General features: G+C 32.6%; 1 protein-coding gene across 1 annotated transcript; it reads left to right on the plus strand.

The window, feature by feature from the left end:
- The first annotated feature begins 405 nt into the window (after positions 1-405).
- LOC143057952 (uncharacterized) lies at positions 406-17,438 on the plus strand. Its single transcript, XM_076231422.1, has 8 exons — positions 406-469; positions 4,999-5,191; positions 6,900-7,947; positions 9,635-9,927; positions 10,997-11,134; positions 13,022-13,120; positions 14,173-14,264; positions 17,192-17,438. Exons 2-8 carry the CDS (start codon positions 5,005-5,007, stop codon positions 17,321-17,323), a joined length of 1,989 nt encoding a protein of 662 aa, XP_076087537.1. The 5' UTR covers positions 406-469; positions 4,999-5,004; the 3' UTR covers positions 17,324-17,438.
- The last annotated feature ends 1,876 nt before the right edge of the window (positions 17,439-19,314 follow it).

A 19,314-nucleotide genomic window follows, 5' to 3' on the forward strand; every position in this document is an offset into this window, starting at 1 on the left:
GAACTAGTATATATTTGTTTAGGGGCCAGTTGAAGGACGCCTCCGGGTGCGGGAATTTCTCGCTACATTGAAGACCTGTTGGTGACCTTCTGCTGTTGTTTTTTTCTATGGTCGGGTTGTTGTCTCTTTGGCACATTCCCCATTTCCATTCTCAATTTTATTGAATTCATTTTTTGATACTTTTTTTATTTAAATAATTTCGTGTATGCTTCACATCAAAAACAATATTTGCAAAAAAGGAAGCAAAATAAAAACTTTATCAATTACTGCCTCATTATATATAAGACTGTTGCTATTTATATTAGTTGCTGCAGTTGTTAGAGTGGTAAAAAAATAATTTAAATATAGACATCTGCCTAATTGAGCTATTTCGTCATTATCGCTTACATTTTTATTTGCCTTATTTTCCTTTTAAACTGGTAACATTGATTTCCAGTATATATCATTTTCTCTAAAGGAAAGCACAAAGGTAAGGTTTTAAACATTGTTGTATTGTATTAGTTTTATTTTAATAAACTTTCAAAAAGCATTGGTTTATAAAAATAAGAAGATGTGGTATGATTGCAAACAAGGCATTGGTTTATAAAAATAAGAAGATGTGGTATGATTGCAAACAAGGCATTGCTTTATAAAAATAAGAAGATGTGGTATGATTGCAAACAAGGCATTGCTTTATAAAAAAAAGAAGATATGGTATGATTGCAAACAAGGCATTGCTTTATAAAAATAAGAAGATGTGGTATGATTGCAAACAAGGCATTGCTTTATAAAAATAAGAAGATGTGGTATGATTGCAAACAAGGCATTGCTTTATAAAAATAAGAAGATGTGGTATGATTGCAAACAAGGCATTGCTTTAGAAAAATAAGATGTGGTATGATTGCAAACAAGGCATTGCTTGCTTTATAAGAATAAGAAGATGTGGTATAATTGCAAACAAGGCATTGCTTTATAAAAATAAGAAGATGTGGTATGATTGCAAACAAGGCATTGCTTTATAAAAATAAGAAGATGTGGTATGATTGCAAACAAGGCATTGCTTTATAAAAATAAGAAGATGTGGTATGATTGCAAACAAGGCATTGCTTTATAAAAATAAGAAGATGTGGTATGATTGCAAACAAGGCATTGCTTTAGAAAAATAAGATGTGGTATGATTGCAAACAAGGCATTGCTTGCTTTATAAGAATAAGAAGATGTGGTATAATTGCAAACAAGGCATTGCTTTATAAAAATAAGAAGATGTGGTATGATTGCAAACAAGGCATTGCTTTAGAAAAATAAGATGTGGTATGATTGCAAACAAGGCATTGCTTGCTTTATAAGAATAAGAAGATGTGGTATAATTGCAAACAAGGCATTGCTTTATAAAAATAAGAAGATGTGGTATGATTGCAAACAAGGCATTGCTTTATAAAAATAAGAAGATGTGGTATGATTGCAAACAAGGCATTGCTTTATAAAAATAAGAAGATGTGGTATGATTGCAAACAAGGCATTGCTTTAGAAAAATAAGATGTGGTATGATTGCAAACAAGGCATTGCTTGCTTTATAAGAATAAGAAGATGTGGTATAATTGCAAACAAGGCATTGCTTTATAAAAATAAGAAGATGTGGTATGATTGCAAACAAGGCATTGCTTTATAAAAATAAGAAGATGTGGTATGATTGCAAACAAGGCATTGCTTTATAAAAATAAGAAGATGTGGTATGATTGCAAACAAGGCATTGCTTTATAAAAATAAGAAGATGTGGTATGATTGCAAACAAGGCATTGCTTTAGAAAAATAAGATGTGGTATGATTGCAAACAAGGCATTGCTTGCTTTATAAGAATAAGAAGATGTGGTATAATTGCAAACAAGGCATTGCTTTATAAAAATAAGAAGATGTGGTATGATTGCAAACAAGGCATTGCTTTAGAAAAATAAGATGTGGTATGATTGCAAACAAGGCATTGCTTGCTTTATAAGAATAAGAAGATGTGGTATAATTGCAAACAAGGCATTGCTTTATAAAAATAAGAAGATGTGGTATGATTGCAAACAAGGCATTGCTTTATAAAAATAAGAAGATGTGGTATGATTGCAAACAAGGCATTGCTTTAGAAAAATAAGATGTGGTATGATTGCAAACAAGGCATTGCTTGCTTTATAAGAATAAGAAGATGTGGTATAATTGCAAACAAGGCATTGCTTTATAAAAATAAGAAGATGTGGTATGATTGCAAACAAGGCATTGCTTTATAAAAATAAGAAGATGTGGTATGATTGCAAACAAGGCATTGCTTTATAAAAATAAGAAGATGTGGTATGATTGCAAACAAGGCATTGCTTTAGAAAAATAAGATGTGGTATGATTGCAAACAAGGCATTGCTTGCTTTATAAGAATAAGAAGATGTGGTATAATTGCAAACAAGGCATTGCTTTATAAAAATAAGAAGATGTGGTATGATTGCAAACAAGGCATTGCTTTAGAAAAATAAGATGTGGTATGATTGCAAACAAGGCATTGCTTGCTTTATAAGAATAAGAAGATGTGGTATAATTGCAAACAAGGCATTGCTTTATAAAAATAAGAAGATGTGGTATGATTGCAAACAAGGCATTGCTTTATAAAAATAAGAAGATGTGGTATGATTGCAAACAAGGCATTGCTTTAGAAAAATAAGATGTGGTATGATTGCAAACAAGGCATTGCTTGCTTTATAAGAATAAGAAGATGTGGTATAATTGCAAACAAGGCATTGCTTTATAAAAATAAGAAGATGTGGTATGATTGCAAACAAGGCATTGCTTTATAAAAATAAGAAGATGTGGTATGATTGCAAACAAGGCATTGCTTTATAAAAATAAGAAGATGTGGTATGATTGTAAACAAGTTTGTGTATGTTTATGTGACGAACTGATTGTCATACATTAGTTTAAACTTTTAACAAGTCTAAATAATAATATACAATTATTTTGTATTCATTAAGATTGGTTGTGAAAAGAGTCCAATTGGAAAAATATTCCATCTCATTTTTCTCTATGTCACGTGATAAACGAATTTCGGATGTTCGCTCCTCTTGTTTTTGAATTTTTGCCAGATATCGGAATCCTCTGGTTTTATCCATGTACATGTAGTGGCATTAAAAAATCCCCTCTAACCCCTCCTTTTCTTTTGATAATTTTTTTACATCTATTTTTTTTAAAAGCCACACATGAAAATCCTATAAACTCTTTGTTATTTTTAAATATTTTTTTTTAAAGAAAAAGGGTTCTAATTTTCAATGGCTTATATCTCGAACATCCTTAAACAAGAAAAATGTATCAAATTTCTTACAGCACAGGTCTATCCACAATTTTTCTTTTATGAAAAATACGAATTATGAAATGTAAAATGTTATTTTAGGATTATAATTGGTTCTTTTCAACTCAAACAGTTTAAGAAATACAATCATTTGAATGATAGAAAGTGATGACAGGATGGACAAGACAGAAATTGCTACGTACGACTCATCGATGAAGCTCCTTTAAAAACAATGTAAAGCCGAATCAACAACAATGTTGAAAAACAATAAAAGCCGAAAAGTTCGAACAAATGTTGCTTAATAGGTTTTCATGTTAGGGGTAGAGAGTTTTCAATAGTTTTCAACATTTTATGAACAGTTCTCAGAAATACATGTTTTGAAACATTTGATTCTAAAGGAAAATATGTGTTTAAAAAAATGCCAACAACGTAAAATAAAGAACTTTTCATGAGAACATGAAGAAGACTCGAAGACGAAGATTTTAAAATCAAAAACCATCAGCAACAAAATCAAAAGGTCTACAGAAAAATAGCCAAATAGTAAAATCACAAAAATAATGAACTCCGAGGAAAATTCAAAACGGAAAGTCCGTAATCAAATGGCAAAATCAAATGATAAAACACATCGAACGAATGGACAACAACTGTCATATTCCTAACTTGGTACATGCATTTTCAAATGTAACCATGGTGAATTGAACCTGGTTTTATATCGCTAATCCTTTCACTTGTATGGCAGTCGCATCAAAAACAGCTTAAATTGTAATTTATTTGACAGAATTGTAACCCTTTTTTAGAACAATTATTTAGACTATTGACATGATGTCTATAGATATTATGTAAACTTTAAATGATGCCAGTACCGAAAGACTAGCTACTGAGCAAATGTTACATTTGATACTTACAAGAAGAAATCCAAAGGAAAGACACATTGACTTAAATTGTATCATTTTTAGTTCTAAAACAAAATTAGGGGAGTCACAAAAAATTAGTCCGGAAGCTATAACTTACAAACACAGTATAAGCTTTTATTAGAAGTATGAAATATAGTATTACAATTATTCAAGTATCTGCCAATCAATTTTGTCAATCTGATATAACCATTGCATCAATCTGTAATGACCCATTAATTACACAACTGTAAATAGAAATAGAGACCTGGGGTTGAAGTCATAAAACTTTGCTCAGTGCTTGGAGCACAAAAATCATGATTGAAACATGAAATCCAACATTTTGATTGGTTGATTTTCCAGTACGAGTACAAAAAACTGACTCGAAAGTTTTATTACCGTAAGGCCTGCTTCCCAAATCTTTATTAAGGATTAAATGTACATGTAAAAAAAAACCAACCAAACGATGCATGTCATTTTAGGCAAGTTGACAGAATTTTAACCGTTCCGTTATCTCCAAGAAATATATAAACAGAAGCTTTTGGTCAATATGTATAATGACCCATTAATAACACAACTGTAAAAAATATATAGTTCTGCTTTCCATACATTTTAGTAAATAGTAAATGTAAAACAACACATGATGCATGTCATTTTAGTCAAGATGACAGGAAATGAACCATTTCGTTATCTTCTATAAAAATATATGGGTCAATGTGCTTTTAAAAAAGAATTTAGGGATCCACAAATTGCTATTTGAACCTCTGCTCTCTTTTTCTGCTCTACATATATTTGTTATTCGTTATATTTTTACAGCTAAAAATGGCTGGTCGTAACAGAGTGATTCCTGTGGAATCGATAAAGAATCGAAAATCTCCAGGCACTAAGTTACATCGTTCTAATAGTCTTTCTTCAACGCTATCGTTATCACCTACAGAACTGAATGAAGCTATAATGGGAATGCTAACTGTTGGTAAACGACTAGAGCCTTGCAAAAGAGTATGCATTGGTATGTCATTGCTAAAGTTTAACTTCTTAAGCATATACCAGTATTTATCAATCTTTTGCTTTCATTTTGTTTTTTATTTATGCGTTCAAGGTGAAGTTGAATTCAGAAAAAAGCATATCCACGTTTTAATCTTTTCTTCATAACTCAAAGATTGTTTTCTTGGGCTCGTAGCTGATTCAATTCCTCCTATTATATGTATGATACGCAAAATGTTTTACTATGTACCAACATAGAGTCAAGTGAATAAACACCAATTTCATCTGCTTCTTTCTTATTTAACACATGAAAACCCAACGTTACCCTACAAAGAAAAACAGGCGAAAAAAGTAAATTAACAAAAATACCGAACTCCGAGGAAAATTCAAAACAGAAGGTTCCTAATCAAATGCCGAAATCAAAGATCAAACACATCAAACGAATGAATAACAACTGTCATATTCCTAAATCGGTACAGGCATTTTCTTATGTAGACGGACACCAAAGGACATTTGAACTTAAGTCGAAAATAAACTGACAAATCCATGGCAAAAAAAAGAGAAAAATAACCATCAGTACAAAAACGCAGTAGTATATCAGTCAAAGAGTTGTAACATATTTTGATGTGTAAAATATCAATGTGTGGATACGACCGTCTGGTTTGTTGACAAAACTTCCTATCTGCAAGATACTTCATCAAAATGCTAATATATATAATGTAATGTGTGACAATCCAAGATGAAACTGATGAGGACAGTAAGCAATCAATTTAAAGAACAGTAGGAATGATTTAAAAGTTGTCATGGATACAATGCAGACTCATTTTCTACGATGTTAATGGAGTATCAAAAATAGAGGAATGACCTAACAACTCTACTAATCAACAAATATATTTGTGTTGATCATATTTCAGACAAAGGTTATATTTATACAAGGCATGTGAAATTTAAGGAATACACCTATACGTTTTAAAAATTGTTTATAGACAATCGATATACGAAAATTTGGTATAAGTGTCAATGAGACAACTCTCCATGCAAGTCACAATTTGTAAAAGTAAGCCATTATATGTCAAAGGACGGTCTTCAACCCATTGACTTAGCTTAAGGTGGCTGCTGGGTACAAAAATTTCAGCAAAAAATTGAACCTTTATTTTTTCATTACTAATTTTATTTATTACACTATTAGTTATTACTTTATGATATGGTACAAAAATCAACCCAAAAAATTCATTCAGTTTGGCCCCAGATGACTTTTAAAATGTTTATATCATTGAAAAAGCTCCAAATTATCTCCCTATAGTGCAAAAATGCCATGTTTTGGCATTAAATTTGAAATATCTTTTTTAACTCATCGGTGACCTATATTTTTTATTATTTTTTCAAATAAGCTGTACATAAACTAAATAATTGTAAAATTTAAGCGATTTCTGTAATTAGGTTATTTTTTTATTTCGATATTACATCTATTTCTCCTATTAGTTCAATAGAAAAAAAGGACATTAACAAAAATGTATGCTTCTTTCAGAGGCAGATTGTGAGCTTAACTGAACGGTGACCCAACTTTTTTATTTCATTTTTCTTTTAAGTATATGATAAAGTTCATTTATGAAAAAATATAGCGAAATCCTATATTAGAACAAAAAAATTATTTATACCCAGGAGCCCCCTTAAAACATTGTTATGTTATTAAACGTTAAATCATAATCAGGAGTATGCTTTCCTAATTGTAGGCAATCCAATAACAACAGCTGGTCAAAGAAAACAACTTGTAAAGATGTTGACTGTTGTTTTATTCCCGCTGGCCGTTTTAACAGCAATCACTGCAGTCGATTTCTCTAACTCTCTATCAATGTATATGAATACAGCTGAGGTGATGATGCGGATTGAATTCGGTGTAGAACTCGGAGATTTCCTCATGGCTCTCCAAAATGAACGTGATATGAGTTCGTTGTATTTAAGTAGGATTGGTTCCGATACTAAATCAGATTTATTACAAGCATACCCTCAGACAGACGAGGCTTTAGATAAGTTATCATCGTGGCCAGTTAGTTCAAGCAACAAGTTAAAGGAATTCCAGTCACGTGAATGGTATATTAACTTTATAAATAGACATCGTTATGAACTAGACTCAACAAACACCAGCGTGACTGCCGAAATTAACTTTTATTCTAATCACATCGATATATTCATACGCTGGATGTATGAAGCGGTCAGCGAGCTGAACACAGGATTGATTTGGAAGACATTGGTAGGATATCAAGAACTTATAATCTCTAGTGAATATATTGGTCGAGAACGAGGCTACGGTATTTATTATTACTCGGTCGGTTCATTCCGTGATAGATCTCATTATATACTTTTTATTGAAAGCCAAGATACGGCTAGAGCACATTTCGAATCTGCAAGAATGTACTCAGAAACGGCATCAGACATATATCAAAAGAACCTCGACACAAACAACGAAACTCTACAAGAGATCAATAAATTGAGGAACGAAATAAAAATTAATTCGTCGCTTGTACAAGAGGGTTCTACATCTGCAGCAAAATGGTGGTTTTCAAACATGAGCATTTATCGTGATGTCATGCGAAATACTCAAAGACTACTGACATCAAAAATAAATAGACTACTTGAACAGAATGCAGCCATTGATATGACAAACATGATTATTGCAGCAGCCATCTTTTTAGGAATAATACTGGTCAGTCCAACCATTACTTTCTCGGTATACAAGCTGACGTCTAATATTCAGAAATACTCATTGCAGATTGCAAGGAAGTAAGTAACATTATAAATATATATAAGTTTAAAGACTTTTTTATATGCCGATGACTGTTCGTACAATGTAGATATAGTATTTGATACAACAATGATATTTGTAGTTGGGGGTTGAGATCCATAAAAAATGCGACTTTCTCACGTTAAATGTTTAAGTCTTGAACATTGACAATTCTTGTCGTGTGACATGGCTTAATATTTCTTGTTATTTGTAACAGTTGGTGGGGGTAATTTATCTTCGGTTGATTAATTCATGTACATCGGTTTAAAAATAAACTCATGTCGATTCGGAAGAACCGACTACAGAGTTGGAGCGACGATATACAAATGAAAATAACTATGTCAGACAAGTTACGTCCCCCAAAACATTTATTGACATTTGTCTGTTTTGAGCATATATCGTTTTTTTCTCAATTGCATACAACCATATTAAAACTGATGCGACTCTTGGGATTCAACAGTTATACAATTAAGAATCCTTGTACCATACAGCGTTAAACACGATAAACGCAGCTTTACAAATTTCCAAAATATTGTAGCATCATATGGCAATACTTATTTTAAAAACAAGCTTCAAATGAAAATCTGGAGTCTCGCTGATATTCAAAACTTATATAATAAAATGAAATAAGACATCATAGTCTTTGCCAAGAAAACATTTTACGGAATTATGACTAATGTAATGCATAAATACGTTGGGTCTGTCTTTACGTATTTGTGACTTTCGGTTGGGGAATCGTTTAAGTATTACCTAAGTTAGATGAGAAGACAATAATATGAAACTTACTTGACAAGAACGTTTAGCCTGTTCAAAAAGGGGGAGAAGACAACGCCTCGGAAATCTGACATCATAAGTTTAAGGAAATCATCAAAACTCGCAACATCATTTTAGAGGACAGCAAATTTAATCTGTTTGCAAACTACCTACTAGATTGAATAAATTTAGATGTAATTAGCAATAATACGTCACAGTACAGTAATCAACAATGCTAAACTCGTGCAGTATGTTCAGCTATAAAAAAAAAGGCCGACAGATTCCCAACGCGTTTATGACAGGGCTACTTGTTTATAGTTACCTCAGATCTAGAAATGCCAAAAGACTAAACATTGACAAGTGCAAAAACAATCTAGAAAATACCATTTTTATTCATAATTACATAAGACAAAAATAAATAAAAGTTCAGATATTTCATTAGCAGGAAAAATGCTAGTTAAGAGTTATATGTGTAGTAAACATATTAACAGTATTGTTTCTACTGACCAATACAGAAAAAGATTACTAAATCTTCAATTTGAAACATGTTATAAAATCAACAAATAACATTGTTATATTATAGTTCGTTTTTGTGTGTGTTACAATTTAACGTTGCGTCGTTTGTTTTCTCTTATTTTTGAGTGTAAATTGACATTGCGATAAGACGTGTCACGGTACTTGTCTATCCCAAATTCATGTATTTGGTTTTGATGTTATATTTGTTATTCTCGTGGGATTTTGTCTGATGCTTGGTCCGTTTCTGTGTGTGTTACATTGTAGTGTTGTGTCGTTGTTCTCCTCTTATATTTAATGCATTTCCCTCAGTTTTAGTTTGTTACCTCGATTTTGTTTTTTGTCCATGGATTTATGAGTTTTGAACAGCGGTATACTACTGTTGCCTTTCTTTATAAAAAAGCATTATTTTATTTCTAGGACTAAAGCATTGAACAAGGAGAAAAAACAGAGTGAAGCGATTCTGTTCCAGATGTTACCTAAGTCTGTTGCACAACACCTGAAAGAAAATAATACCGTCAATGCCGAACAATTCCAAGAATGCACCATTCTACAGAGTGATATGGTTGGCTTTACCAAGTTGTCGTCCAATAGTTCGCCATTACAAGTGACTGAAATGTTGAATATCCTCTTTTCCTGCTTTGATAACAGAATTAATTTGTATGATGTGTACAAAGTAGAGACGGTAGGAGACGGCTATTTGGTTGTATCAGGTAATGCTTTCAAAAAAATCATGTTAGCGTGAAAAAAGTAAAATGCCAAAGATAAGGAACTCCGATAAAAATTCTCAAAGCCGTGTTTTCCTAATTAAGCTTTAAATATTTAGTCAGAAAATGCTATTCATCCTTGAAACTCCATTCACGACTTTAGTTACTTTTAATTTTGTTCATTTGCTCATACATATAATCATATTGTTAATTTGTTGGTCTATTTTTTAGTAATCCATATGACTATTGTTTAAATAGCTTTGTTTTAATCATAAGAAATCATATTTAATAACAAAATTTTCAAACTTGTTACTCACTTTAAAGGTCTCTTTCGGTCCTGTTCCTCTTCGCTTACTCCACTACGTAAATAGCAGTGGCTGATATATGGACTTTCCTGATAAAGATAGATAATAAAACGGTTTTGAGGCAACCAATTAAAACAAAATTTAATAGGAACAGAAACCTCAAAATTAGCTACCACAGTTCAAGCATATACATTGTAGTCTGACTTCGTTTATAATTCGCGTGATTCGTATTAATTATTCCTTCTTTTTATTCAAATACCTTGCGATATTTCAAAGGACCATGATGAAATACGATCTTTATATGTTAGCAAATGAAATAACTGCCTAAATCTCTATGACCTCTTTTGGTTATCATGTAAACCAGTCTGAGTTGACTAATTTTGCTATCCAAGCAAAACTAGACAACAAGTTGCAATTAAAACCATATTTGTAAGGAAAACAAAACAATTTTTGTACATGAATTTGGCCGTTAGTTTTATCGTTTGAATAGTTTTACATTTGTCGTTTTGGGGTCTTCTATAGCTGACTTTACTGTACGGACTTACTTAGCTCATTGTTGAAGGCCGTACGGTCAACTAAAGTTGTTTATTTCGGTGTCATTTTGATTCTTGTTGAGAGTTGTCTCATTGGCAATCATACCACACCTTCAAAAGATCATACTAAAACAGATTCTCACCAGTGGCAATCCCCGCCGGCGTATTGATTATGCAAAATATACATTTTTTTTATTATTGATTTATCTTCACTATTAATTTACTCGATGATTGTAGGTGTGCCTAGAAGAAACCACCACAGACACGCGTCTGAAATTGCAACTCTATCGTTGGATTTATTGCATCACGTGACCAGACTTGAACTTCCTCAATTTCCTGGCGAGAAATTCAAAATAAGAGTCGGCTGTCATTCAGGTAACGATTAAAAATCAGATATCGATTAACCTTGCCTTTATAATATGTAAGAATATGTTCCAAGAGTGCAAAATATTTTTATAGATGTCGCTTTCATCATTATCTATTTATCATGTGATACTTCTAATACACCTTAAAGCTAAAGTTCCAAGCAAGAACTGAATCTCATTAATTCGGCAATCCTCCGGGAAAGTGCGGAGAGCCGACAACCTTGCTTTTCGCTATTTGTTCGCCGTTGCAAACGTCCCAGAAGTCAATAGTTCAAGTATCACAATTTCTGGATTCATTTTGACAGTAAGGTCTATACTAAGTATTTATGGTCAAATAGTTATATCTTAAATCTTGGGTTATTAAGATTGAGTACATATTATGATTATGTCTTTTCAAACAGGGATTTTCTACTTTAAAAATACGGAGTTAGTATTCTGTTTATAAGTTTATTGATATTTTAGTAATTTTTATACTATTGATACTCTGTATAGGGTAAATGAGGTGATTAATCTAATTTGTTTAGGGGTCGTAGGGTTATAAATTGGATTTAACATCTCTATTCTGACCGAATGTGTTCGCATATCTATGCATCCAACACAGCAATATGACGCACCCCATTGTCAATGGTTTTTCTGTCGATTTGAAGCAGACCAATGTGGCCATACTTCTGTATTTACAAAATATCATCAGATAACCATGATACTTTATACCATTCCAGATTTTTAGGTAACATCCTTAATTATAACCTTATATATATATATATGTATATGCTACATTTTCGCTTAAAATTTTATATCAAAATTATTACGCTTGAAGGTTCGGTTTGATGATTTTGATAGGGGTTGTGTTATATATAACAGATTACGCAAAAAATTATGTGGTCAAAAACATTTACATAGACAATACCTGTTTAGTGTCTTTAAATATCAGCTGTATTTGTACGAGGCTACGAAACAAGGTGTATGCGAGCTTTTAGCAAGCTACTACACCTGTTTCGAGCCGAGTACAAATACAGCTGATATTTAAAGACACTAAACAGTTATTGTCTTTATCCTGCCATTAATTCTGTATATTATTTGTGTTTTAAAAGACACAGAAACACATGTTTCGCATTTATTTTTGATTTGAAATCTCTTGAGGCCCACGACAGTAATCACACATTCAGCTGAAGACGGGTTCGCAAAAAAAGAATCTCGAATGGTGAACAATAATACATCGCTCAAAGTGAATAATTATCTATTTCAACATAACAACTAATTTCAACAGTAAAAACAAATAACAAAACATTGTTCAATTTGAAACAGGGGTGTACGAGTTGCCCTACGCTTCAGACTCGACATTCACTAAACATGTCTGCTGAAATTGGCATGGTTAGTTTTGTTACACAATCATAAACATTCAAGTTTTTGTATCGATAGTTGTCATCGTAGAAAAGACTGCTGTTTATTTGTGCATGTTGTGTGTGTTATCAGAAAATTGGTGTGATTATTATTGCTCTAAAGAAATGTTATAAACCGTATACAAGAAATCGTTAATTCACAACTGATACGTCGTTGGAATGCGATTGCAATACACATTCTGAGGTCACGCGGGTTCATACAATACCGAGTCCGACAGTGGGCGGAGCTTTAAAGCGATATCTGTATAGTATACAGATACAGCATAGCGATATCTGTAGGGCTATATCTGTATAGTAGAACACCCAATTGCAGGATAAATTATTTTATGCTAAAAACATATTAATTGTGAAAAACATTGTATATTTATTTTTTGGGGCGATCAAAGGTAACGTAATTCATCTACTCCTCCTGGATCCGTCACTGCACTTGAATGAATATGTTTTACATATATTGTCATCATTAAACCTCAAACCGTATGCATATATTTACTTTATAGGTCCTGTTGTAGCAGGAGTCGTTGGGAATAAGAATCCTAGGTATTGTTTGTTTGGATCAACAGTACGTGTTGCTGCCATAATGGAATCATCAGCTGAAGGTATATATACTTACAAACTTTAAAAAAAAATGTTTTAATTAACTATGTGTGCTACATCACGAAACTATCGATTCAAACTACATGTAAAAAAGAAGATGTGGTAGGATTACCAATTAAACAACTCTATATAGATATAGGATGATGTAGTGTAAATGCTAATAAGACAATTTCCAAGTCACATTTGGATGAAAAGTTGTCTTATTAGTATTTACACTACATCATCCTAAATCTATATAGAGTTGTTCATGCAATACCCAGTCCGACAGTGGGCGGAGCATTTAGGCGATATCTGTATAGTATACAGATGCAGCATAGCGATATCTGTAGGGCTATATCTGTATAGTAGAACACCCAATTGAAGGATAAATTAGTTTATGCTAAAAACATGATAATTGTGAAAAACATTGTATATTTATTTTTTGTGGCGATCAAAGGTAACGTAATTCATCTACTCCTCCTGGATCCGCCACTGCACTTGAATGAATATGTTTTACATATATTGTCATCATTAAACCTCAAACCGTATGCATATATTTACTTTATAGGTCCTGTTGTCCGGTCGAACTTGTTATATTCAATGCTCAATACCTAAAATATTTTGAAAACACATTCATTCGTTAAATTCATTTATACCTTTATAGATATAGGAAGATGTGGTGTGAGTGCCAATGAGACAACTCTCTATCCAAATAACAATTTATAAAAGTAAACCATTATAGGTCAATGTACGGCCTTCAACACGGAGCCTTGGCTCAGACCAAACAACAAGCTATAAAGGGCCTCAAAATTGCTAGTGTAAAACCATTCAAACGGGAAAACCAACGGTCTAATCTACATGTATAAATTACATAAACAAACGACAACTACTGTACATCAGATTCCTGACTTAGGACAGGTGCAAACATTTGCAGCGGGATTAAACGTTTTAATAGTACCAAACCTTCTCCTTTGTTCTGAAACAATAGCATAACATCACAACATTAAAAACACACGATAAAATATCAATTGGCAGGTTTAACTCTATCAAAAAACATAAATTATGCATATTTTAGTTAATAAGATTCAAATCAGTCAGTCCACATTCACATTGCTGCATGAAATGGGTGGATTTGAGATGAGACCGAGAGATGTTCCTAAAGTTACGGTAAGATTTTACCTTGTATTGGACGGATAATTTTAGTTATCGCTATTTTACGAAATTTTTCTTTGAACTTACTGACTAAAAATTGCCTTCCTCTAATATCTGTGCTGTTTTCACACTTCTTGAGCAGTGCGAGAAAAATATTTCTCCTCACTAGTAAAAACATCTATCGGCAAATGATTGGTAGAAATTTAATTTTGACGTTATATTTTCTTGTTTTTTTTTTCTCAAAATTTTCCTATTTTGACGTCATGAAAAAATTCGGCTATGCCTGTTGACGTCACATAAAAATTACACAACTATCACCAAATCTTAAAAAAAAAAAAGGATAAAAATCATAAAATAAACAGATTCCACCACTATAACTACGAGTTTTACGATACGTCTCCACTCTCAACAGTTAAATTTTAATACGTTAAAAAGATCTGCAAGCCTCACGCTTAAAATATCAAAAGTTAACTGTCTCGAGTGGAGAAATATCGTAATACACTTGTTGCAGTTGTGGAATCTATATTTCTCAGCAAAGTAGAATAATATGAAAAATTATCGCTAGAAACAAAGGCCCACATTGCGTTGTCAATAAAATAAACAACGTAGTCATGGTAAAATAGCGATAAACAGATTAGCATTGGTTATCTCATACGTACCGGCTCAAGCGAGAAAATCCAACAATAAACTATAAATACATCACTTGCAAAAATGAACACGAAGAGTGCTCAAAAGAAAATGGCATGGTTAGATAGTAACAACAGGGCCGTAACTACCTATGAGGCAGGGGAGGCAGTTAATTTTCTACACCAAATTTTTTTTTTGGAAGTAATAAAATGAAATTTTGACATTATGTACACCAAGAACTTGAATTTATATAATAAACAACACAAGTTTACAGTTTTAACAGTGTTATCATGATACGTGATATATGTGTCATTTTCCGGATTTTTGATCGAAAGTGAACCGTTACAGTATTTATATTTTGGGGTTTTTTTGTGTGGCCGTCCGTCTGTTATTCAGTATTCGTACGAAAACACATATGAAACTTTGCTTTCGACAATTTTGAATAAAGCTATTTATTTAGGGACTCAATTAAGCAGAGGAAGTTCCCTTTGAATTGTGAATATTTTATGATATCAGGAATTCGTTACCGGCTGAATCAGCTGTTTTAACCGCTTCTCTTGATCGTACGAGAACATTATGGTTAATGCCTTAGTAGTTCACCCCCATTCGTTGTAGCAGGGACTTTCTATACTAAGTATATACTTGAATGTATTTAAAGTCCCTGTTTTTAGTTATATACATGTCTTTTCAGCTTTCAACTATATTGAAATTCAAGGTCCTCGATAAAAAAAATTATCTTGCGTTCCATGATCTTAGTTGCTTTATATGTTTTTTTAACTTACCAGTTTGATTTCTAATAAAAATATCTTTAAATACAGGTAATAATTGTTTGCATAAAAAATGCTTCAAGGATCCAGCATTACTGATATTTCTTAAAGTAAGGAAATCGAAGAAAAACGGGTCATTTATAGCCATATTGAGAAAAAAATCCATGGTCACAATGTATTTAATGTTAATAATTATTGGCCACATAACAGCATTTAAGAAGGAGCCTTGGCTCACCCCAAACAGCAATCTCAGCTTGTTTTTGCATAAAAATTGTTTCCAACTTCAAGCAATACTGATGTCTCTTAGAGTAAGGAAATCGAAGGAAAACGGGCAATTTTTAGCCATTTTACCACCCAACCCCCTCTCTTGGGGCCTCACTCAGTCGGCGGCCCCAAATCCCTGCCTCCCCTGAATTAGAACACTAGTTACGGCCCTGGTCAATACTATTACCATTCCATTCGTCGCTTTATGCCTTGAAAATTGAATAATTCATATATGATTTGCATATTATGTAATACGTATGATTGGTCGAGAAGACTTCCTGTAGTTGATTTCGACGTTGGTTATTTTTCGATAGACGACGTTGACCGAACTTTTTTTCGTAACCAAAGTAAACAAGATGGCGGCGATAATAATACAGACGTTAACAAAATTTATTTCACTGCACTTTAATTGTTAAATAAGATAACAAAAAAACAAAAAGATTCGTTTGAATGATAATAAGAATTTTTGTAGTTTATTTTAATCAGATTGCAAATTTCAAGGAGTACATATCTTTGCCTAAGCCAACAAATAAATTCATGCGCCAGGCCTATTCAATGACACACATATACAACTTACGCAGGATAGAGGTAACGAGTGTGGAAACATATTTTCCCTATTTCCAGTTTTAAAGAATTATAAGGATTAAACGCCTTTTTAAAGGAATTCCTTTAAAAAGGCGTTTAATTCTATAATAATGGCTTTTCATTTGAGAACTACAAACTGATGTAAGTGTACCAACAAGATTTCTTTCATTGAAGGATTTTCTATTTTTGTGCCCCGTGTATGGGGATTTTGTTTTTAGGCCTGTGCGTCTGTCCCGCTACAGGTTAAAGTTGAACTTCAATTAACTAGAAACTTAATACACAAGTTTCCAATGATGTGATCTTTCTAATTAATATGCCAATTTTACGGTCTACTGAACATACAAATGAGAGTTTGATTGGGGCTTCCTTGTTCTATGGACACATTATTGTTTCGAAGGTAATCGGTAGTTTACAAATGATTTTTTTTTAAAGCAAACCTGAAATCCGATGGTTGAAAACAGCATTTGATTATATAATACATGACATTTCGGTATGGGCTGTGCTCATTGTTGAAAGCCGTACGGTGACCTATGGTTGTTAATTTCTGTGTTATTTGGTCTCTTGTGGAGAGTTGTCTCATTGACATTCATACCATGATGGAATAATGATTATTATATAATTCTACACACTAAGCATAATTCAAAATGCAATATTTTATTCGTTTTTAGTGTTAAGATCAAGGTAATTTGTTTGTTTCAGGTTGGAGTTGAACTTAGGAAGCACGGTTCCTCTGAAAGGACATTCTGGTTACTAAAGAAGGAACTTATTGAATGGGAAGAAGAATTCTGCTCATCCCCATCCGATGGGGCATCATTGGGGAGTTCTTTGTGATATTCAAAATATGTGCATGCAAAACTGATGATGGTACCTATATAGTACTTGTAATCATTTGTAACATTGAAAACGAAATCTATTTTAAAATATAATTATTCTCATAATAACTACAGCTATCGTCCCATTGTAAATTGGTGAATACTTAATATATTTTTTTTACATATGAGAGAAGAGAAGGATATGGCTTTTAAATTCATGACAACAATCCCTACAAGACCTTGACAAAGGGTTGCATCGCATTGAATGTTAAACTGGATATGGGTACACTTCAGTTCACCATTAGATAAACTAACTCAAAGTTTAATATAGAATAAGATGTGATATGATTGCCAGAGACCGAATGCTGTACAAGTAGCAACTGTAAAAATGGTCGGTGATTTCACCTCGACTAGTTTTTTTATTATCAAAGTCAAGCAGAAACTTTCTAAATAATCATCTAGTAGGAGGCAAAAAGGATGGAAAGCCAAAGATTTAAAAAAAAATACGTTTAACTTTCAGTTTCTATACATGGTCAAATCGAGAAAACCTCGAAAACCTCGAACTAAAAAAAAAGTACACTGATTGGAGGATAAAAAAGATATGATAAAATAGTTGTTGCATTTCACCATGTTTAATATGATGTTGTATTGTTTCTGTAGAATCGATTCTTCTTGTCAAGAAGGTTTGTGTGTTTGATTGTTATACAATTGTAATTTGTTTGTGATACAAATAATGTGATTATTGCTCTTTGAGATTTATATTAACTATTACAAGTTCAAATGCGAAAATATACGTTAAACCAAGAAACCGAACTTCGTACACGTTCCAAAAGTGCTATATAAAAAAATGAGATCTGATATCACCCCTAGTTATTTTGGTGGCGTTTGTGTTGTTTATTCTTTAGTTTTCTATGTTGTGTCGTGTGTGCTGTTGCTTGTTTGTCTTTTTCATTTTTAGCCATGGCGTTGTCAGTTTGTTTTAGATTGATGCGTCCCTCTTATATAACCATTGTAATTTTTCTGAAAAAACGGTTGGTTCAAAATTTTGAAATTTTTATATTTTTGTTAAAGGGTCAAATAACATACATTTAAAAAATTTTATGTAAATTAAACGAAACTAATTAATTGTAGTGTAAGTGTTGGGTACCACCTTGATGTAAGTAATATATCTCATTAACGTATATAACGTATAAAATAGTTGCCATGGTGATGGATATTGCTAACGATAGATTATTCAGAACCGTTTTTGTACATTCGGAGGAACTGCAAAAACGTTCATTCTTCAATTTGAAGTTTACAAACAAGGGTATTGATGCTATAAATATAAGTAATATTCTTAAAAGAGTAAAAGGCAACATTCCTTCTTCCTTTAAGGATCACTCTTCTCCTATAGTATCGTATTCCTACAATAAACCTGTTGCATCTAAAATTTTCAATCACAAAAAAGTGTTACAAAATCTAAATATTGATGACCTCAAAGCTAAACCACTTGATTGTGCCTGTTCACATTCCCATTTCGTGTAAAATCCTCCTGGCCATGTAATTTCTGGAGACCTAAACATAGTCAATAACTACAAGTTCAGACAACTTTTGTCCAAGGGTCCGAAATACAGAGAGCCTCAGCCAATCAATTGGAAGCAGAACTTTAAACTACTAATGGATTATGTTGAGGGTTATGCAAAAGACTGGACAAAAAGAGAAAAGGTTGAGGTTGACACTCTTTCGGAGTGGGTAAAATCAGTGAGGTCATTGCTTCAGATAAGAGTAAGTAAGCTTAAAGGGTCAATGAGCACCAAAGCTCCTTCTATCTTTAAAGACACTCAGGTCATAGAGGAGTTGTCTTACCTCCATAACAAATATGTTGTCGTTCCAGCTGACAAAGCCTCAAACAATATTGTTTTTGTTTGCAAGAAACACTACATTGACTGCCTGATGAAGGAACTCGGGATAAATAACAAACTTGGAAATCCTACATATACACTAAGTACGCTTACGAAGCTGGAGATCCTG

The sequence above is a fragment of the Mytilus galloprovincialis genome, chromosome 13 (assembly GCF_965363235.1).
Source record: "Mytilus galloprovincialis chromosome 13, xbMytGall1.hap1.1, whole genome shotgun sequence".
Classification (NCBI taxonomy): Eukaryota; Metazoa; Mollusca; class Bivalvia; order Mytilida; family Mytilidae; genus Mytilus; species Mytilus galloprovincialis.

Coding starts and splice junctions, on each gene's coding strand:
- LOC143057952 (XM_076231422.1), top strand. CDS start 5,005: ATGGCTGGTCGTAACAGAGTGATTCCTGTGGAATCGATAAAGAATCGA. Junction 9,928..10,996: donor CGGCTATTTGGTTGTATCAG/GTAATGCTTTCA, acceptor CGATGATTGTAG/GTGTGCCTAGAAGAAACCAC. Junction 11,135..13,021: donor AAGAGTCGGCTGTCATTCAG/GTAACGATTAAA, acceptor TTTACTTTATAG/GTCCTGTTGTAGCAGGAGTC.